The sequence below is a fragment of the Candida margitis genome (assembly GCF_024628925.1).
Source record: "Candida margitis strain CBS 14175 chromosome Unknown scaffold29, whole genome shotgun sequence".
NCBI classification, from domain to species: domain Eukaryota; kingdom Fungi; phylum Ascomycota; class Pichiomycetes; order Serinales; family Debaryomycetaceae; genus Lodderomyces; species Lodderomyces margitis.
In genome coordinates, this window is record NW_026261780.1 from 1 (window position 1) to 21,683 (window position 21,683).

At 39.6% G+C, this 21,683-nt stretch overlaps 11 protein-coding genes across 11 annotated transcripts; 4 read left to right on the plus strand and 7 right to left on the minus strand. All coding sequences in view use genetic code 12, as the record gives it.

Annotated features, from left to right (window-relative positions):
* On the plus strand, positions 1-1,498 carry CANMA_001610 (uncharacterized protein; the record flags this gene model as incomplete). The annotated part of the gene is made up of 2 exons (XM_051813595.1): positions 1-708; positions 1,249-1,498. Coding segments are annotated over 2 exons (958 nt in total), but the record flags the coding sequence as incomplete, so codon positions are not given.
* Positions 1,499-1,695: 197 nt separating this feature from the next.
* On the plus strand, positions 1,696-3,285 carry RRP9 (Rrp9p; the record flags this gene model as incomplete). Its single annotated transcript, XM_051813596.1, has 1 exon — positions 1,696-3,285. The coding sequence occupies one exon, from the start codon at positions 1,696-1,698 to the stop codon at positions 3,283-3,285; it is 1,590 nt and encodes a 529-aa protein (XP_051672717.1).
* Positions 3,286-3,347: 62 nt separating this feature from the next.
* Positions 3,348-4,073, minus strand: RPC31 (DNA-directed RNA polymerase III subunit; the record flags this gene model as incomplete). Its single annotated transcript, XM_051813597.1, has 1 exon — positions 3,348-4,073. One exon carries the CDS (start codon positions 4,071-4,073, stop codon positions 3,348-3,350), a length of 726 nt encoding a protein of 241 aa, XP_051672718.1.
* A 704-nt stretch (positions 4,074-4,777) lies between these two features.
* INN1 (Inn1p) lies at positions 4,778-6,391 on the plus strand (the record flags this gene model as incomplete). The annotated part of the gene is made up of 1 exon (XM_051813598.1): positions 4,778-6,391. The coding sequence occupies one exon, from the start codon at positions 4,778-4,780 to the stop codon at positions 6,389-6,391; it is 1,614 nt and encodes a 537-aa protein (XP_051672719.1).
* Positions 6,392-6,516: 125 nt separating this feature from the next.
* On the minus strand, positions 6,517-7,068 carry PGA34 (Pga34p; the record flags this gene model as incomplete). The annotated part of the gene is made up of 1 exon (XM_051813599.1): positions 6,517-7,068. The coding sequence occupies one exon, from the start codon at positions 7,066-7,068 to the stop codon at positions 6,517-6,519; it is 552 nt and encodes a 183-aa protein (XP_051672720.1).
* Positions 7,069-8,174: 1,106 nt separating this feature from the next.
* On the minus strand, positions 8,175-9,650 carry RPD3 (Rpd3p; the record flags this gene model as incomplete). Its single annotated transcript, XM_051813600.1, has 1 exon — positions 8,175-9,650. One exon carries the CDS (start codon positions 9,648-9,650, stop codon positions 8,175-8,177), a length of 1,476 nt encoding a protein of 491 aa, XP_051672721.1.
* A 297-nt stretch (positions 9,651-9,947) lies between these two features.
* On the minus strand, positions 9,948-10,922 carry ALG5 (dolichyl-phosphate beta-glucosyltransferase; the record flags this gene model as incomplete). Its single annotated transcript, XM_051813601.1, has 1 exon — positions 9,948-10,922. The coding sequence occupies one exon, from the start codon at positions 10,920-10,922 to the stop codon at positions 9,948-9,950; it is 975 nt and encodes a 324-aa protein (XP_051672722.1).
* A 486-nt stretch (positions 10,923-11,408) lies between these two features.
* CET1 (polynucleotide 5'-phosphatase) lies at positions 11,409-13,106 on the minus strand (the record flags this gene model as incomplete). Its single annotated transcript, XM_051813602.1, has 1 exon — positions 11,409-13,106. The coding sequence occupies one exon, from the start codon at positions 13,104-13,106 to the stop codon at positions 11,409-11,411; it is 1,698 nt and encodes a 565-aa protein (XP_051672723.1).
* Positions 13,107-13,371: 265 nt separating this feature from the next.
* Positions 13,372-14,616, minus strand: IDP2 (isocitrate dehydrogenase (NADP(+)); the record flags this gene model as incomplete). The annotated part of the gene is made up of 1 exon (XM_051813604.1): positions 13,372-14,616. The coding sequence occupies one exon, from the start codon at positions 14,614-14,616 to the stop codon at positions 13,372-13,374; it is 1,245 nt and encodes a 414-aa protein (XP_051672724.1).
* Positions 14,617-16,775: 2,159 nt separating this feature from the next.
* GEF2 (Gef2p) lies at positions 16,776-19,733 on the plus strand (the record flags this gene model as incomplete). Its single annotated transcript, XM_051813605.1, has 1 exon — positions 16,776-19,733. The coding sequence occupies one exon, from the start codon at positions 16,776-16,778 to the stop codon at positions 19,731-19,733; it is 2,958 nt and encodes a 985-aa protein (XP_051672725.1).
* A 68-nt stretch (positions 19,734-19,801) lies between these two features.
* CANMA_001620 (uncharacterized protein) lies at positions 19,802-21,527 on the minus strand (the record flags this gene model as incomplete). Its single annotated transcript, XM_051813606.1, has 2 exons — positions 19,802-21,355; positions 21,420-21,527. 2 exons carry the CDS (start codon positions 21,525-21,527, stop codon positions 19,802-19,804), a joined length of 1,662 nt encoding a protein of 553 aa, XP_051672726.1.
* Positions 21,528-21,683: the final 156 nt, after the last annotated feature.

The following is a 21,683-nucleotide window of genomic DNA, read 5'->3' on the forward strand; positions in this document are numbered from 1 at the left end:
CAACAATCAAGCAGTCACTTTTGCTCAGGACATGAAATTGGGTCACTACATGAAAATCTCTCCGTACAACATGTTCTTTTCTCAATTCACGGCTGCTATCTGGTCCTGTTTTGTTCAAATTGGTGTCTTGAGGTGGGCCTACGGTGCAGTCGATGGCTTATGTGAAACTGACCAGCCATCCAATTTCACCTGTCCCGGAGCTAAGGTTTTTTTCAATGCCTCAATTATTTGGGGAGTCATTGGTCCACANCAACGTCAATTCTCCCACGGTCAATTGTACTACGGAACATTGTTTTTCTTCATCATCGGTGCTATTCTCCCGGTTATCAATTGGTTGATCTTGCGTAAATACCCAAACAGCGTCGTTAAATACTTGCACTGGCCCGTGTTTTTCTCCGGTACCGGATTAATTCCACCAGCAACTCCATTCAACTATACTTCATACTGTTTAGTTGGATTACTTTTTGGTTGGTGGATCAAAAGAAAGTTTTTCCACTGGTGGACCAAGTACAATTATTCCTTATCTGCTGGATTGGATATTGGGTTAGCCTGGAGTCTTTTGATTATTTCGTTGGCCTTGGGTTTAACGCAAACTGATTTCCCAAGCTGGTGGGGAAACGATGTCGTTAATGGCACGCTTGACACTGGTGTTACGCAGAATATCAGAAAGTTGTTGAAAGATGGAGAGGCCTTTGGGCCATCTACTTGGTAAGGATAGCTTGGAAGAGTACAGATAATAGTGTGTATTTGTAAATGCGTTTCTATGATTGAAATTTCTGTCAATTTTTTATCGGCGTAATAGGTCACTCTTTGCTGAGATTGGAGAACAGCATTAAAGGAGCTTTATTGCTCCTTTAGAGCTACGATTCTTGTAGCTTTTACTGATAGAATCACACACATATACAACTTTTTAGCTCCAGTAAGAACTTTAGAACTACTTCTAATGTCGGTACATTTTATTTGTGACTATCGTGCGGTATTACGATCTTTTTTATGTAACCGAGAGAATAACAAATTGACCAAAACAAACGGATTCCGAAAAATAATTTACTTCCGCCACCTGGGACCCTAGCACCAATCATAAATCTTCCTCCCAGTCCACACTCTTATACGCGCGATGGCATTTGAAGAGATATACGATTACATTGAAAGAGACACTTTTCTCAAGTATTTCCGCTTAGCGATATTTATTTGTGCTTATCTCATATTCCGTAAGTATTATTCGCAATGGGCAGCCAAAAAGCAGAGCGATCACCAACAAAAATTAGACGAAAAAGAGAGGGAAGAAAAACCAGCAAGGGAAGCTGAAGCTCAGAGGCAATTGGAGGAAAACTTGGAGAAGGAAGCTAATGAATTTGGTTGGGGGAAAAAGACCAGAAAGAATGTCAAAACTACCCAGGCTGTTTTGGAGCAGTTGGCTGAGGAAACCAGACAAAGACATCAAACTGCTTACGATGCACAAGAGGATGCTGATATTGAAGATTTATTAGAGGACTAATCTTATATAGGATATAAGATAGCATTTTATTGTGGAAGCTGTCCGTGTAGATTTTTAGCTCTGTGTGCTCTCTCGCCGACCGATGTCATCGCGCTGAACGAGAATCATTTCTTTAAAAGAAAAAAAAAAATTCAAAAAAAGAGTGAGATGCTCAAGAGATCATCGCCGTAGCTACAACATTAAAGCATTGATAAACCATGGCAGGAGATCCATTCTTATCTGATCCGTCAAAGAAGAGAAAGCGTCTGGATAAGGTTACAAGCACAACGCGAGGCAAAAAGTCTAAATCGTCCACTCCACAACCATCATCCACAACAACACATGCTGATGAAGAGATATCGAGTGCCAGTGACTCCGAAGATGAGCAGTCTTTACAAAATCAACGACAAGAGGAAGAACTTTCATCGGATGAAGAGTTTGCAGCAGAAAGTGCAGCAGATAAACGAAGAAGGTTAGCAAAGCAGTATCTTGAAAACTTGAAAAATGAGGAATTACGCGATTCTGACGACTTTGATGCCCAGGATCTTGACGATGAAATTTTATCAAAAAGGTTACAAGTTGATGTAGCTGATGCCAAGGGACATGTATATAAATTTTGGGGTGACAAAATCTCGCAACAATTGGATGGAGATGAAGTTAAATTAGTAACGACAAGGGTTGGGTCAAATAACGTTACTAGCATGTGCGTGCATTTTCCATATCTATATACGGTTTCAAAAGATATCGAAATTATCAAGTGGAATATAAATCAGGGAAAGAAGCCCCAGAGGATAAAGCACACTAAAGGTGGTTCCAAATACTTTACCTTGAACCAAACACAGCCTGGTTTAAATCATCACTGGGAGCAGATCAATTGTATTGCTGCATCTCCTGACGGGAAATATCTTGTCACTGGAGGCTCTGATTCTCGATTGATAATTTGGTCAAGTGAAAACTTGGCGTGTTTAAAGGTGCTTCCAACGAGATCAGCAGTAAATTCGATTGTTTTTAGAAGAAACACTGATCAGTTGTTTGCTGCATGTGCTGACTTAAGAGTAAGGACATACTCGATTAACCAGTTTACTCAGTTGGAGACATTATATGGTCATCAAGATAACATCACTGATATAGCCGCTTTGGCTAAAGAGACTTGTGTTTCAGTGGGAAGTAGAGATAAAACTGCCATGTTCTGGAAAATACCTGAAGAGTCGAGGTTAACGTTTCGTGGGGGTGATTCAATAGAGAAGAAAAAGAGGAAAAAGGATAACGATGAAGAAACAAGTAGTGATGAACCATTTCACAACGAAGGATCGATTGATGTGGTTTCTATGATTGACGAATCTCATTTTGTAACTGGATCAGATAATGGAAATATTGCTCTTTGGTCATTAGCCAAGAAGAAAGCACAGGATACCAAAAGATTGGCACACGGATTGCAGCCCCAATTTCAGCCACAACAAGCGAGTGCTGAGACTGAACTGGAATTGGCTAGTCGACAAATACCGGCACCACAACCATACTGGATTACTGCCATACATGCGCCAGCTTATAGTGATGTGTTTTTCAGTGGCTCATTTGGTGGCACTGTAAAAATTTGGAAACTAGATGCGACGTTAAGATCATTTAGCAAAATTGGTGAAGTGGAAAATTTACGTGGCTTTGTTGTCAAAATAGACAGTGTTGAAATCCCTGAAACTAAGCAATTGAAAGTGTTTGTCTTGGTTAGTAAGGAGCACAAGTTTGGAAGATGGTTTGGTAAAGTACCTGGCGGAAGGAATGCATTAATTAGTTTTACGTTTAATATATAGCTTTTAAATAGGGTCTGGTGCTTCTGGCGAATTCTATAAGTAGCCAACTTTCTTTTCCTAGCCTAAAATGCAGCCTCGTCGTCTCCTGCATCGTCCATTCCTTCATCATCTCCGTCATCAAAGTATTTTTCTGCATTATAATCGTCGTCTTCATCCTCGTCGTCAAATTCATCATCCACATCTTCTTCTTCACTGGGTATATCTTCCTTTTCCCCTATCTCTTTTTCGTCCTCGTGTACACCTGCTTGATTAAACATTTGCTCTTTTAAAGCTTGTACTTTGGCCTCTTCGTCGATAGTTTCTTGTTTTTCTTCACTCAAATACTCTCGCAATCCACCATTCGATGCAAATTTCGATAACGTTAAGTATTTCTTTTTATTCTTGTTGGATATCCCCATCACCGGATACAACTCCTCTGGAAAAAACTGCACTTGGTAGGGATGCTCTTCAATAGTTCGACCAATTTTCTGCACTTTTTTGTACCTGTCACCATATCGTTCAATACCATCTTCATTAACATTATTCACCTCCTTTTGTTGGGCCAGTTCCCTATCCTTGTTTTTGATTAGATTAGGTTCTAGTTTCCCCGTGTAAAATGGTCCGTCGGATACTAATTTCGTAAATCGTATTGATTGTTTGGCTGCTAATGTCTCTATTTCAGATGGTTCTCCATTCACTGGAAGTATATACTGGGCTTTTTCTGACCCCTCTGATGATTTTACTACATCAGCATAATCTAGTCCAAATGGTAATTGTACTTTTCCAGTGCCTCCTCCTCGAAACGACATTATATTTGAAAGGGATAGGGTATGAGAAGTGATCAAAGGATGCCTATTTCAGCTCAGTGTGTATGTTTTTGTGTGTCGTGAAAAAAAAATATGATTTTGAGAAGACATTTGAAGAAACGCTACCAAATTCTGATGCAAGGGAAACGAAATAGAATACCGTCAACCTGAAGATGTACCCCTTATCTCTATTGGTGTTCTTTTGGTACGACTTAGAAGATATCAAAATCGACCGGTGTAACTTTAGGAGCGTCTTTGCAGTAATTATCTTTCAAAATATTTAGCAATAAACTAATGCAAAATAAGCTTACTACAATAGATTTGTAATTACAACTAACTACTTTTCTGAAGTACCCAGCAAATCTCTTTGGTTTGTTTACCAACCATCTTAACAATCCTTTGCTCCAACTATTTCCGACTGACGTAAAACACTGCCCATTATGTGACTAAAAACTACTCAATGTCTAGATTGCAAATGACACGACACTGATTCCTAATCGGGAGAAAAACAAAATAGAACCAGCCTACTTAGATTTTGTGATCCAACTAGGCAATGCCAATTAATCAAAGAAAGAATGATGGCCCACGCTATGCACAGGATTGAGACCAGATTGTGCACCAACTAGTTAAAAAGTGTAAACCGTTTTCAAGCACAGCACTACTGTTTTTTTTCTTATAGTCATATCACTTCAACAATTGCAGTAACCATGTCTAGCGAATATGACCATTTTGATGACGATCTCGACGTGCCAAGCACAACTATGGATTCTTCCTCCTACACTCAATCAGCAGACGGAACGTTGGTAATAATGGTTGTTCGTGCAAAACATCTACCCAATCGAAGAAAGCTAGATAAGCAATCGCCCTACGTTGTTGTACGGTTGGGTACTACTGCAAAAAAGACTAAATCCGATTTCCGAGCAGGCCAAACACCAGAATGGACCCATGAAATCAGGTTTGATATCACCCGAGAAAAGAAGCCATCACTAAAAATTGATCTATTAGATGAAACAAAAGGCGATCCAACGCCTATTGGAAGCTGTGAGATTGACGCGTCTCAAGTATTTTCAGACCCTGACAATAAACAAAAGGGGAAGTACATTCTTGATAAATGGTATGACTTGACATTCCAGGGTAAAAGAGCAGGTATGCTTTATTTAGAAATGACGTTTTATCCAACCGCACCAGTGCTACCACCAAAGTTACCATCCCATGAAGAAAGCGGAATGCATCATGTGCAAATTGATAGCGGGAGACCTTACGGCATGGCTGTCACACCAGTACATTCGCCCCCATCACAGCCCTGGAAACATGAGTCCAATCCCGTTCACGATGTATTTGTTTCTCTGGATGGCTCAAAGCATAGTAAGCGGTCGTCAATATTCCTGAAAACCAGTCAATATTTTGTCAATACGGGCGAAGGAAGTGCCTCGAGTCATGAGAACCCGGACGAAGTCATATTACTGCAGCCAAAAGTGGGCAGCAAGAGCCCAAACAAGTATATGTCAAAATTCAATAAACTTAAGGACAAGTTTCAATCAAAGCAATCGCTATGGGGTAGCTCAGGAAATGAAAATAGTACTAGCTCATTCTTTTCCAGCCCGTCAAGACGAGACATTTCTCCCATTAGTGCTTATGGATCTAACGATGTGAATGAGTTAGGGGAAGGGTTGCCAAAGAGTCAAATAAGCCAGAACCAGAAACTCGACGATTTTGACCTTGATCTTGAGTTTAAGATTCCTTCTCCCCCTCTGCCACCACCACATCAGTCCCAATCCAAGCCATTACCAGCACCTCCAGGAAGAAAGCCCCCGTCACCGATTTCAAATATAGATTTCAAAGACAGCACATCGATGCCTTTTTCAGCTGATATGATAGGTGTGGATGATAATACGGACAGCTTGCCAACAAAGGTTTACCTACTAGATGAGCCAGTCAAATCGTTAACTTGTAACGCCAGATACAACCCAAGCCAGGAAGTAACAGTAAAGGATGAAATTGATCCCAAGTATTACGCTCCTACACCAAGCGAACATTTCAATAGGCAGATGCGAATCTCCAATAATGCAGTAACCAAGGATGACCTCAAGGTAGATTTAAGAACCAATAGAACGGGATATGTGGGTAATGGTAAATTCAGTCCAAGTGTTTTTCAAAAAATCAATACAAATAAACCGTTTAACATTTATGATGAAGATGACGATGACGACGAAGCAAAACCAGATGTTCCTCCAAAAATTCCTCAGGGGTTGAATGAGATGGAGTATTATCTATTAGACAAGGAAAAGTATCTCCGTGATCTACAAGCTAGAAGGACATGAATATCGAATAGATTAACACTCATGTCTGTAGCTCTACAATTAGAACATATTAGCAATTTATTCAAAAAATAATACAAATGATACAAAAGTAGTATATACCTTTAGAAACTAATAAACGATCGGAATTACAAAAGTGCGGCGACTAAGGCACATAAACCTGCAACAGTTCCAGAATACCGTTCATCGAGTCCCTTGAAACCAGCATCCTCTGAGGCACTCTCTGCAGGAATTGTGACTGCTTCAGATGAGCTCAAATCTGAAGGAGTGTCATCATTTTCAACTTCGAGCACCAAATTGTCACTGCCAGGTAAAGCTGAACTTGTTGCCGTTGATTTTGGCTTGACTGTGACAGTAACGTAGGTAATGGTAAGGTTATTGGTAGCGTTATAACCCTTGTTTTCCAATGTAGAGGTTTCTTCTGCAAGCAAAGCTTCTGAAGCTGATGCTAAGGAACTGTAGTAACCTTCAACTGCCAGTTGCACTGCTACCACTGATGCTAATGACTCGGCTGCTAAAACAGAAGCAATAGAAGCTGCTTCTTCAGCCATACTCAAAGACTCCTCTGGTGTGTACAAAGTCTTTGTGATGGTGATTGTTTGCGTGATTGTGGTGTCCGTTTCAGCTTTGATTAAGCCAGCTGATGCTACAGCTAAAAATAAGGTCTCTGATAATTTCATGATTCAAGTAGGTGAGGTAAACTTTGAATTAAAATGGGGTTGTACTAAAAAAAAGGAAGGACTAGGGTTAGACAAAAATAAGGGTATAAAGAAAGGATATCTAACGAATTTGATGAGTGTAGACTCTAATGGTTGAACCTTTGTTAAATGATAAGCGAATGTGGTGGTCTTGAAGACTCGTTTTTGTAAGTTAGCCTAAAGTTCGTTCAAAATGAATCAAATACTATATTGCAAGCAGTCTGCAAAACAGAGGGAGATTAGCGAGATTTATAACATGGTCAATTCTTTTTCTTGTCTTTTTTTGTATTATAAACCCACTTTGTTGTTTGTTTTTTCAGATCCAAGAGTTTTCAGTCCAACATAATAATCACGAATCAATGCAAATAATAATATCTTTTTTCGGCTTATATTTGCAAGCTTTTTAATCTAGCATGAATATTATTATTATACTTTGAAGTACGCGCTTAAAAGTGACGACTCTCGAGTGTTGTTGGTAAATAAAGAAAACTTTATTTTCTTGGAAATCGTATGCACTTTGAAGCAACGGCAAGCTGTGTTGGATGTGGTTTCACTTCATTTTAAGATGCTTCCAAAAGTATGTGGGGGAGGAAAAATATTCTTTGCTTGAATCACCAGACTTTGCGTAGAGTAGTTATATGCTTGGCTATAATCTTGATTTCCCTGTGAACTAGCTAGGCTTCCCAATGAACCTTCACAAACTTCTGTGGCGAACTTGAAACTCTTTTGCCGTAAACCTTAATTCCAAATTAGTCTTTTTGGTGTTTTTTCTGTACACATAGCGAAAAAGTCTCCTATCTCAAGAGTTTTTGCAACTTTATTTTTTTTTTTTTCTTGTCGACAGTACATCACGTTTTGTGTTTTCTGTACAACGAATTAATTTACGAGAGAAGACAATAAAAGCCCGGCCAAGACAAAATTTCACCAAGTCTCTCGTTAAAATTGCACATCCCATCTACATTTATATAGGAGACATCGACTAAGAGGTGGTAAATGAAAGCTATTTCTAAGCTTGACTTTTATCAAACAGATACAAGGACTTCATTGACCACAAGATTAACACAGGAGACTTTTCCCATTGCATCCATTCAATTACTTTTATCCACATCCATTTCCTCCTTGTTCAATTGATCGATTTCTGCTTGCTCGTGCTCAAATAATGTAACCCCATTTTCCACATCTTTTGTTTCATTTATTCGGTCAACATCATCGTCAGCAATCTTGTTCTGTTCAAACACGTTTCGTTCACCTTTGTCCTTCTCCTCATCATTGTAAAATTCCAGCTCCTTTTCTATTTCTTTATCTCTCTGCATTTGCGAGCCACCTTTGGTATCTATTGCGTCAGACATATCCTCATCTACATCACCAAGATCTTCTTTATCTGCAGGAACATCTTGAAGCTGTACAGAAGGTACATGTTTTGTATGGTCCAAGTTGGATATAATTTGTGTTAGCAATTTGTCTAGATACTCCTTTGAATTGGCATTGCTCATATTTGAAGAACGCACATCGAGCTCATATACAGGGGCGTAATATTCATAGTAACCATTATAGGGAAGTTCTTTGGGCAATATAACACCATTACACACCCCGGTCTCAAATGCCCAGGTCCTTGCAACATTACGAATTGTGTATCCACCACCACCGAGCACCATCATTGGCAAGCCAAGAGATCTAACAAAGTTGACACAATTTGCATGACCCCTCATCGATAAGTTAAACGGTCCTAGTCTATCACCGCTTAGAGAATCACCCCCACATTGTAAAACGATAGCGGACGGTTGGTACCACTCGACAATGGCTTGTATCACAGGCTCAAAAATCGACTTGTACGAAGCATCATCAATACCATCTCGTAGCGGTACATTCACAGCATGGTATTTACCTTTACCAATACCAATATCGGTCAAATTACCAGTCCCGGGAAAAAACTCTCCAAATTTATGAAATGAACAAGTCATTACTCGGTCGTTGGTGTAAAAGGCTTCTTCAACTCCATCTCCATGATGCACATCGGTATCAATATACAACACCCGCGGATGCTTTCGAAGTAGTTCGATAATAGCCAAAACTATGTCGTTGGTATAGCAAAACCCACTAGCCTCCGATTTCTTGGCATGATGAAGTCCACCGGCGTAATTAATGACAATATCAGCACTACCATTATTCAATCTTGCTGCTCCCTCCATTGACCCACCGCATGAAATTTTGCAAAACTCATTCAACCCATCAAAGACAGGACAATCCTCACCCACGTTGAAAATCTGGGCTTCTCGAGGGAACAAATGCAAATTATCAGGCGTAACACGATCGATAAAGTCAATATATTCATCAGTGTGGAATTGTGTCAATTCTAAATTGGTTGCTGGTTCAGCTCGGTAAATTTCCATCTTCTTGTATAGTTCATAGTTCATAATAAGAGAGTGTGTCATTCTGATTCTGTGTGGTTTCATGCAATGACCCGTGCCGTAAAAGTAGTTTCCCACATCTTGATCGTAGAAATAGGCTATTCGTCTCTTTTCTGGCAGGACCTTCAATTCGTCAAACGGTAGTTCAACGTACATCGCTAGGGATACTTTGAGTGTAGTAGGTGTTAGCGGTGGTAAAATTGAGGTGATAGAGATGTGAACCGTGGCCAAATTTATCGCAATGGCTGGCTGGAATGTCTTTCCGAAGGAAGAGTTGTAGGCAGTGGTTTTTCTTTTTTCTTTTTTCTTTTCTTTTTACATTTACTGATATCCCCCTTGACACAAATGTTCACTTCAGGAACTTCTGCTGCGTGCATCACACACATCACGTTATAAAGTCTATAAGTTGTAATATCTATTTAAATTGATACCAGTGGCAACACTCCTCCTTATCTACTGGCTCTTTTTGCCTGCTCTACCACACTCGTCTAATTTATATATTCCCAACAAGTAAGCCAATCTCGTCACGACCAAATCAATAGCCATCTCAATTGAGTCTCTGGCCAAGTCAATTTTCGACCCATCGATTTCCTGCCAGTTGACAGCAATCTCCTTCATTTCCATTCCCTGAATCTGCCCCAAAAGCAATACTTCAACATCAAAAATCCATCGTTCTGTATGCATGTGTGGGAAGATTTGCTTAACAGCATCTATATTGAACATTTTGAAACCACATTGGGTATCATGAACTTTTCTAATACCAAAGATAAACACTAAGGTATGAAGACCATACATTAGGAAATTACGTATAAGTGACCGTTTAACAACTGCATCGGTGTTGACCATGTGGGCACGTGACCCAATGGCTATTGCTGGCTCATTAGGATGCGAGTCGAGGTACTTAATGAGATTTGCAACATCCGAGAACTGAGTAGCACCATCAGCATCAGCAAATAAAGCGTACTTGCCCCGTGTATGTAAAATGCCGTGGGTGACTGCTCCTCCTTTGCCTCTGTTTTTTGACAATTGAACAACTTTCAATGTGTGTGGTTCCAACTTGTACTCATTTGCCAATTTGATTGCGTATTCGGCAGTACCATCGCTCGAACCATCATCAACAATGATAATTTCGTAGTTCCTTGGATAACGTTGCTCAAGGAATTCGATAGCCTCGCTTAACATTTTGTCTAATCTCTCGGTTTCATTGTAACACGGTATAACAACACCGATTTCCACTTGAGGCTCTCTTTTAGGACTTCTTGAATCTATTCTTGGTGCAAGTTCGTATGATTTATTGGAAGTATCGTTGGTTTTGTAATATGATTCACTTGGTGTTGGTAGTCTCGGTTTATGGGAAAATAATATTAATGTAGAATATACAATGGCAGATAGCACAACCACTGCAGCAATAACATAGATTGCGTACATATTGAAATCAAGATGCTCAGTAAGGTCAAAAAGCTGGATGATACGCAGTTGGGTTAGTGGCCGTGTGTTTTTTGCCAACCTGTCTGGTTTGAAGAAGTTGAAAAAAAAAGTACTAAAAATAAAACAATGAAATATATAAATTGAACGCGAATTTAGGTAAACATAGGAAATGCCAGTCTATGGGGTGCCAGTGTGGAAATTGATTCCATCAATCATGCCTCTATGTTCTGGATGACCAAGTTAAGATTGTATGAAATTCCTCTCCATTAGCAGTTTCACCCGCAACAGCTACAAAATTGGCAATGGAAACGTGGCTGAGGCAATTCCAATGTATGACCTCGTGTGTGATTCTCTTCGTCTATAATGCATCTTCTTCTAAAACTAATATCAATAATACATTCTGGAACAAATTACAACATACTACCAATCTTACAATATACACAATCACCACCAAAGCCACTTCATACGTCCCGTGAATCTCTTCCCTCACAATGCCAACTTTGTCACTCGGTTGTTGATAATTCTAGCATTATTCAAGAAAATCTCCACCAATTCCTCTAACCGATATGAATCAGTTCCTTGCTTCACTTTGTCTATGCTTTGGAATATTTCCAACGTATCAGCTTCCATTTCCACCTCATATTTGGTTTCATGATTCACCACCTTTTTACCGGCCTTGTTCTTAAACTCGCGAGGAACCATTACTCGCGTAAGGTCAAATTGGGTGATTGTTGGAGTATGCGTAAATGAGACCCGCTTCTTGTCACGTTGTAATTGAGGCTGGTTCTTTGATATGATGGACTCGATATTGCCTTCAGGCACTGGCACTTCCAACGAAAGCGAAAGACGCAAGTCATACATTGATTGTGGATTGTGAATGTACAAGTCAGCAATACGCTCTTTTTGAATGGCTGTGTAACGCGGTGGTTGGAGTAAATTGTCCTTTGAAATTCTCACTTTACGCAAGTGTTCATTCTTGTTTCCAAGTTGATAGAAGGAGTCAGTTTGATCAGACTCAAGCATATTGAATTTACGCTTGTCTCGAATACTAGTGTCAACTTTCTTTTCCTCTTGGAATTGTCTTTCCAATTCGTCAAACATTTTACGCACATCATTCCAGGCAATCTCTTCAACCTCCATATCAAATCGTATGTTTGATTCATTGGTGTAAATACACTCAGTTATCACATTCAAGTTAATTCGATTCCCTGTTCTTTTGTCGATAATCTTGCCAAATTTTAACTCCAATTCGACGTTTTTTCTATTCGAATCTTCAATATTGGCAAAGTTCGCGTATATCCACTCTGCTGTGGTACGTGTTATTGACGGGGGTGGTATTACTCCAGTAATGCTGCATTGTAGATCGACATATCTTGTTGAAGTGTTGTCAAAGACTGGCTTCAGTGATATTCTTGTAATACCATTGACGTCACCATTGTTAGAGCCTCCATTAGTAATGTCTTTGGGGTCACGTTCATTTGGTGGAGCCCACCTTTGCGCCCATATTGGCGGTGTGGTGTACCTCTTGGGTTTATTTGATTGCTTAATCTTTTTGATCTTGGTTAAATCATCATCATCGGGGTTCATTGCTGGAACGTTACTTGCCTTTCGCTCACTGACTTTTGCTGTCGAGTTGTGGTTATCACCTTCCTCGCGTTTTATTGCTGGAGTATCTTCAGAGTTGGTCAAATTAGCAATACTATTTCGTTTAGAAGTGTTGGGACTTGTCCGCGAACTCGAGAACCCGCTACTGCTTCCCATATGCATTGGATTTGGCCTCTGGCCTAAACTTGGCGAGTTCATAGCACTTGAACTAAAGGGTTTTCGAAACTCTTCTGTAGGTTGTGTAGGTTGTGTTGGTGGCTGTGGAAGCTGCAGTTCTGGAACGGGCTTCTGCTCCAGCACTTGGTCGTGAGATTTAACACGTGGTGGTTCATCGTCTTGTGTCGCATCATTCAACATATTGGTGATTGAATGCCTCTGATGCACCGATTGAGTCGACGAGCGACTGGAAGGTGGTTGTCGAGGTGGGTGTTGCAGCTGCAGCTGCAGCTGTTGTTGCAGTTGCAATTGAGAAGCCGATGACTGCAGTACCTTCGAACTGGTGGGCGATTGATTCTGCTGAGACGATGGTGTCGATCCGCTTTGTGGCGGATCATCGTTTAGTATTGAGCCCACATTCATAGTGACAAGCTGTTAAAGTAGTGGGCAAATAGGTTTGGTTCTGGAAATAACCAGTGATAATTGCAAACTTTGGCCCTGGCCTTTTTCCATATTTTTTTTTCTTTTCTGTTCTTTTTCTGTTGTTTTCTTGTCGTATAAAATTTTCAGTATTGACTCTCACTCTCACTACGCTGTTGATCAGGGCTTTGGTTTCGGTCAAATTAAATACATACATCAACTCTACACAATGTTACAAACATATACCCCGCTCGTTATACAGATGCACCTAAATCTTTGAACGTCCCAAGTTTTTGTTCAATCTGTTTGCAACGGCATCAATGAACTCTTCGGTGGTGACGTAACTCAATCTATCGGTCTTTCCCTGAGCCAATGCCAAATCTTTGGTCATTTTCTTGTCCTTAGAGACGGTATCAATAACAGCCTTTTCCAAGTTTTTGGCAAAGTCAACAACATCGGGAGTGTCATCCAACTTACCTCTTTGTATTAATCCTCTAGTCCAAGCGTAAATTGATGCAATGGAGTTGGTGGAGGTTTCTTTGCCTTGTTGGTGCTGTCTATAATGTCTAGTTACTGTACCGTGAGCAGCTTCAGCTTCAAATGCTTTTCCATCTGGGGTAGTCAAAACCGAGGTCATCAAACCCAAAGAACCAAATCCTTGTGCAACAATGTCAGATTGAACATCACCATCGTAGTTCTTCATGGCAATGATATAACCACCTTTTGACTTCAACATTTGTGCCACCATATCGTCAATTAATCTATGTTCGTACCAGATTCCCAATTTATCCATTTCTGGCTTAAATTTGGTGGCATACAAGTTTTCAAAAATGTCCTTGAATCTCCCGTCATATTTCTTCAAAATGGTGTTTTTGGTGGATGAAAACAAGTTCATCTTACGGTCAATTGCCAATTTGAAAGAACTAAGGGCAAAATCGGTGATGGATTCGTCGGTGTTGTACATTGCCAAACCGACACCTGGACCTTTAAAGTCGTATACAGGGTACTCAATTGGTTCACCACCATCCTTTGGAGTATATACCAATTTCAATTCACCTGCTTGAGGCACAATTATGTCGGTTGCCTTGTATTGGTCACCAAATGCGTGTCTTCCAATAATAATCGGCTCTTCCCATGAAGGGACAATTCTAGGGATGTTGTCAATAACAATTGGTTCTCTAAACACCGTACCACCAAGAATATTTCTCAAGGTACCGTTTGGAGAAAGCCACATTTTCTTCAAGTTGAATTCCTTGACTCTCTGTTCGTCTGGAGTAATGGTGGCACATTTAACACCGACACCATATTTCAAGATAGCTTCAGCAGCATCAGTGGTGACTTTGTCGTTTGTCTCATCTCTGTACTCGATACTCAAATCGTAGTATTTCAAATCAATGTCCAAATATGGGAAAATCAATTTGTCCTTGATAAATTTCCAGATGATTCTTGTCATTTCGTCACCGTCCATTTCGACAACGGGGTTCTTGACTTTAATTTTTTGAACTTCTGACATGTTTACTGTTGTTTTAAGGATATTGCTTGTGGAAGATAATGAGAACTGTACTGACGTAGGTGGAGACAGTTAAATACTTTTTGTAATTTCTTTTGTGACGGAAAACTCCGAGACTTTTATATCGAGTGGTGGACAATAAACTAAATCTGTTGTACTAAAAGTTTATAATTTTATATTATAAACTGCAAATAGGGAGGAGGGTGGAGAAGATCACTAAGGGGGTTGTGTATGTAGATCAACAATAAGTGGAATGAAGGGAAAGAAAAGGCAAGGGAAGGAAAAACAAAAGAGGAATTTAGTGAAGAAATTCTGGGGATGTCTATATATATATATATATATATATATATTTCGCATATATCTCATACATGTAGAATATGGAATTCAGTTAGTATAATGGTAGTTATCACTTAGTGATGCTGAGTCCATGTATGGCGCGATGAAAAATTTTGACTCCGAAAGTTTTACAATGTTCCTAAATTGGAAAAACAACACCACACAAAGTCAGCACTTAGATACATATATGGATATATATATATAGTTCTATATATTCTTCAAACTCAAACCATTGGATTGTACCTAGCTGCTAAAGCATCGAAACTGTAAATGGGCTGTATGTCCCTGCTAAGGGGTGTCGGGGTTTACTGGCTGGGGTAGGGCAAAGAAAATTTTTGATCGGCAAATAACAAATAACAAATTATTTTATTTATTTAACCGATGCCACAAGAAAAAAACAATGAGTAGAATAAAGTAATGACAAAGGAGAAAAAAGGTGGGGAAGAATTCAATTAAAATGGAGAATAGAAAAGAACGAAAGCAAGGAGAAAACTTTTTCTCCTTTTTTAGTATTGGCACTAATACTGGGGAAGTCCAGTTCGGGAGTCTGGGGCGTGAGCCCTTCGTGTATCATCCTTGTAGCAGATAGAATAAGGACAAAATTCTGGCCACAACTGCGGTACTAGTTTATATTACACTCTCTACAGCTGACAGTTTGTTGGGGCTAGAACTGCAAATGTTATTGTCAGCCTGTACTTGTATCTTTAATTCCGAAAGAATGGGATAAAGAGGCACGTCAATTAACCGTTTCCGAAAAGACATAAAAAAATATATATAGGATAGTTCCGGGTTTGTTACTTTGAAAATACAAAAGCATTCGTAAAACTGATATCTGCACCTATTGTGTAAAAATCGTGTAAAGTCCAATCAAGTGTGGCTATGGTGAACGTATTTGACATATTCCATTGCGTTAATTGGTTGGATATGCGATCTGCCTCACTTCGAAAAGTACGTGTTAAGTAAATACCGACAAAACAAACCTCAGCTTACGAGTTGAGCTCAGTAGCTGCTCAAGAGATTTTTCTCTTCCAGCTGGGTCGTCTTCCAGCTTGGTCAAGTCACAAGACCTGTCATATCAACGTACGGCATGGTTCCGGGAACTAGCTTCAACTGCCGTAATTTAAATATGGCATCAAACCTCAGGATTGTTGTTCTTCCTTTTTCCGTCCAAAATTGCCTAATTTGTTTAGCATTTCCGGCACTTGTAGAGGGGTTACAAAACACCATTTTGTACCACAACTTACTCCGAACAATTCCATACACCGAGTTTCTCCCGGGTAAAATAAAACTTGTAAAACGATCGATCCATTGGAAATAGGGGTGTTCCATTCTCCTGAACTTATGCCTTCAAATTGAATAGATTTATTATGTGCTAACTGAGTTATCAGTTATTGGGTGATCTGAAAATCGAAAACTTTTATCCAGAACAAACGTGGAATAACCCTCGTTATCATTGCATTAACCAATGTATTACCTAAGCACAAAGGTATGGCCCAGCGTCTCAGGTTGATAAAGAAGCCTTTATTTTCCTTAACCCTAGAATATAAGCGATTGACTTCCTTATGGAGTGACGGTCACTGTGTTTCGATAAGTAATGTTTCTGTTTTAGACAATGACGTAACATCGTCTAGATTGTTTACCTATTTTGTTTTTTTTTCTTTTGGTCCCTACTCCCCTCGCCAATAATAGCAGCACGGCAGCATCAAAACGTAAACAACCTTATCACATAGCATACAATTTGGACACGCAATCTTATCAACTCAAATCTTTGAAGGTGATAGTATTCGGTTAAGATAGCCACCACACATAAAAGCCAAGCAACATCAATGAATCAGAGTAAAGACAATTACCGCAAATCATCTTTTCATGTAGGTCACTTAGACAACCCACAACAATCGCCTTTTGCGGCGCAACATTCATCTCACACTGTGCACAACAAACCAAATTTAAAGACAGCTCGTTCTTTTGACTACCCTACGTTATCTATCAACTGTCCGTCGCAATCACTCAGACCAAGCACTACCGTTCCCTCAACACCATCAGTTCCCAGACACGTTGTCCTGCCAAGAAAGAAACAGTCTGTCAACAGGTTGAACATAAGATCGCAAGTATTCAAAAGGCAGCATTCTCAAAGAAACCTAACCCATAGCCAATTACTTGATCAAGATCAAAGTGATATCGATGTTGATGACGACAACGACGAATTAACGTCTTTACGTACATCAAAAGCTAGTAACTCCATTATTTCAAACATCCGGAACGGTTTATTGGACCCTATACAATCGCTGCGAAACTATTACAATGACTTCACCACCATAGATTGGGCAAAGGCGTATCTTAAAGGAAATCAGTTCAATTATTCGTTGGAGAAAAATGAATGGATTGGATACGGCAAAACAAATGACTTGGACAATTACACTGACCATAAACAGATATCATTCTTGCAGAAACAATACTACATACTAGGGAAATGGATATTGATTGTACTAGTTGGCTTATTCTTTTCGCTTATTGCATTTATGATTGATAAAGTTGAGATATTATTGGTAGGGTTCAAGTATGGGTACTGCAAGTCGAACTGGTTCGCTAGTCAGGTATCATGCTGTGCTGGTGTGGTCCAAAATAACAAGACGGTTTTCCATTCAGCTTCTGTTGATGATCCGCAATGTCCCAATTGGATTAGCTGGTCCCAATTATTTCACAACTTGTACTTTTGGAATATAATTCGGTGGGATTTTATCATCTATGTTGCACTAACGATAGTTTTAGCAGTTGCTGCGTGTGTAGTCACATTGAAAACTAAAATCACTACTGGCATTGAAAAAGAGGAAACAAGTACAGAACTCACATATAAACCACATCTCGAAGTGCCTCAAACACAGATCAAACAGCGTGTACTCTACACAGCCATGGGGTCGGGTGTGCCCGAAGTCAAAATAATTCTCTCGGGATTTGTTATTCGCCGCTTTCTTGGTGTATATACTCTTTTCACAAAATCGGTGGCTTTAGTGTTGGCGATTGCCTCAGGCATGTCATTGGGTAAAGAGGGACCATACGTTCATTTGGCGACCTGTGTGGGAAACATCATGTCACGATACTTTCCTTTTATTTACACCAATGATTTCTTTGAAAAGCAAATATTGTCAGCAAGTGCATCTGCTGGAGTAGCATTAGCTTTTGGCTCGCCCCTAGGTGGTGTCTTGTTTATTTTGGAAGAGATCAATAACCATTTACCAAATCATCAATTGTTTCAAGTGTTTTTTTGTGCCATTATATCGACATTGTTCTTAAAAGTGTGGGATCCATATGGTACTGGGAAAACAGTGTTGTTTGAGCTTGAATATTACTCAGATTGGAAGCCGATTGAATCAGTGCTTTTTGTCGTATTGGGCGTTGCAGGCGGCGTTTTTGGCGCATGTTTTGTCAAGTTTATCAATTGGTGGCCAAAAGTGTTTCGAAAACACAGCATCATCAAACAGAATCCCATTTTCGAAGTTGGTCTTATTGCATTAGTCACTGGCTTGGTTACCTTTTGGAACCCTTACACCAAACAAGCGTCTTCGGAATTAGTTTTGGACCTCGCCACTTCATGCTCGGGCCGGGAATTGGACCGGTCATTGTGTCCCACTACGGGTCGCGAATACTTGCACGAGATACGGTCACTATCGTTTGCATTCTTCGTCAAGATTGCCTTAACTTTTGTCACGTTCGGAATGAAGGTTCCCTGTGGTATATATGTTCCCTCAATGGTCGTTGGTGCTTTGTTTGGTCGGATATTTGCCATGGCGATTCAGTGGATAAGCATTGGGGTTGAGAACGGCGATGAAAATTTGAGCGGTGGGGTAATGGCATACATGTTTGGGTCATTTGCATGTGGGCAAAACTCGTCTTCTGGAAGTTGTATTGATTTGGGCATATATGCTATGATATCTGCCGGTGCATTTATGGCCGGAGTGACGCGAATGAACATCACCATTGTTGTCATTATGTTTGAATTGACATCGTCATACACTTATGTGCTACCCATTGCTATTGCTATTTCTGTTGCCAATTGGTCTGGAAGTTTGTTGGAGAAAAACTCACTTTATGAATCGGTGTTGATCAATAATGACTACCCATTTATGGCATCAGACTCAGAGCCAGTTGATCCAAGGGTTAGAGTGATTGATATTATTGACGATGGGCTAGCGTTTGCTCCTGATAAGTACAACTCCGACACAAATGACAAAGGTAATAATATTTACATCGATTTGACTGATCTGAATTATGTTTCGTTTACTGTTCTTGAGGAAAAACTTTGCATTCTTGCCAACCACAGCTTACTAGATGGAGGTATCCCAATCATCAAGAACAGGAAATGCAAGGGCCTCATTTACTTTGCTGATTTAGAAATCTGTCTCGATAGAATTAATGCGTATTTGGATGAATGTGGAGTCACGCAAAGAGAGATTGGTGATATCTACTGTAAATTGCTCCACGGTCCGACAACCACAGTACACCAACCTATAATAGACGAGGGTAATGATTACTTTACATACGGATCTGCAGCATCGCTTGATGATCCACTGGCGCTTGATGAATTAACCGATCTCACGCCATATGTAGACATCCACCCACTTTTCATTAGTGAGGAATCGCAGTTGAGTTTCGCTAGTTTAATATTTGAACGTATAGGTAATCGGGTCATTGTGTTGTTGAATACGGAGGATGGCGCTTGTTGTGGAGTGTTGCACAAGAAAATTTTGGTGGATTATTTACGTCGATGTGAGAGCAATGGCAAATAGTATAATGAGATAATGAATTTTACGAAACGAATAGGAAGCTATTGTGAATAGTTTAAGTGGTTATCTAGCTAATTATCACCTTTTAATTTGCAGCAAATATAGAAATCAGTAATGAGCTGGCGACACAAATCCAACTGCATTGGCAAGGCAACATAATTTATAGACTGACTGTGCTGCTCAATTCCATAGTGGTTCAAGATTTCGCAACTAGGTAGGACCACATTTTGCGCCACTATTTTCAGCACTTCAATCGAATCATATTGGTACGTTTCATAAAAATTTAAGTGCAGTTGGTAGATCTCAAAACAGACAATTAGATAGTGCATGATTTCGATAAATGTTGCGTTATTGAGCATGTTGAATTTGAGAAACACCATTAACGAAAGATGGTTTAATGACGTGTCAAGGGAGGGTTTATTTTGGAAATATTGCAACAATGATTGAAAATACAGCGAAATCAAAGGGCTCTGGTTATCAAGATTGTAATCGCCAAGTGACGCTGAGTATTGTGTCAATATCTCGGCGAACCTTTGAGAAACTGGTTGGGCATCGCTATTATGAATCCTCATGACTTTTTTTCGTACGTGGTCGATGAAGGTTAATTTGACATTCAAAAATTGTGTTCCGTCCTTGCTGTTCAGCAACTTCAAAAAGCATTGGTCTTGTCTATACAACACATCTGCCAAAACATAAATGAACCGTTCCAACTTTCGATGATCCTGAAGTTTGTCGTTCAAGTACAACTGGAAAGTGAAGTCGTCAACCAATCGACCCAATGTTTTCGTGGCTCCTAAATCCAATAACCTCTGTAACATGAATATAACCGAATCATCATTATGCATGGACAAGTTCAAATGTTTTTTGAACATGGTGATGAATTTATTGAAGTACTGGGAGCCCAACTCAGGACCTGATTCTTCCATGGCATTAATAACTGCACTCAATACTGGTTCAAGCACTGATATATGCAACAAATGATACTCTTCTGAAGGGAAAAAGTACAAACTGGCCATATCATCAAAGATGTCAATTCGTTGTGAGCATAAATATTGATTCAACTCGGGTGATTGATTACTCAACTTGACGAAATCCTCCCAGTTTGTAGTTTTGAATGTTTCCAACTCGTTTATGAGAAAGTTGTCGATAATCTGTTGAAGTGGGAGTAAATTAATTGGATGGTGACGTATACCTTGGTTACTGTCGGATATCCTAGCGATGTTGTTTAACCAGATAGCCAAAATATCCCCATGAAAGTTACAAATGTTCAACACTTCACTCACTAGTCTGTTGGCATATGGTAGTTGGTAAGGAGCCAATGATGTGTGATTGGTGAAGGTGGTTAAATGATTTGTCAAAATCGTTGCAATAACTGGTAAGAACTTCAGACAATCATTGGACTTTATATAAGCAATCAACATCTTGATAAAGTAAGTAACTAATTCAAATAAATGCTTATCATTGGATATAACTCTGCTTAACCTGATCGGAAATTCGTGTTCGAGCATGTATGGAATAGTACAGTTGTAGGTGCAGATTTCCAGCGTTTTTAATTCTCCTAGTTTTTCAATCAATACATCTGTCACCCTCTTGCGCTCTTTCAATGAGGAGTTGGGAAGATAAAACTTGTGGGTCGTTAGTACCTAAACTGTGATTCACGCTTGTCAAATCATGTTAGAAGAAGCATACGTTGTCAATGTATTCATCAATGGGTTTAGTCAACTTATCCAAGTGATGCTTTATAACAAAAATGTCATAGTTTCGTCTTTGCTTAGTACGCAATTCATCTAGTCTCATTAGTGTTACTTCAATCTCTTGATAAAAGTTAGAGAGGATACTTGTATAGTATTACTGTTATGCTATTTGATTGCAAAAATTTAAAAAGTGCTGGTACAAAATTATATGAAACAATAGGTAGATCCATACATCAATACTTTACTGTACACTTTTTGG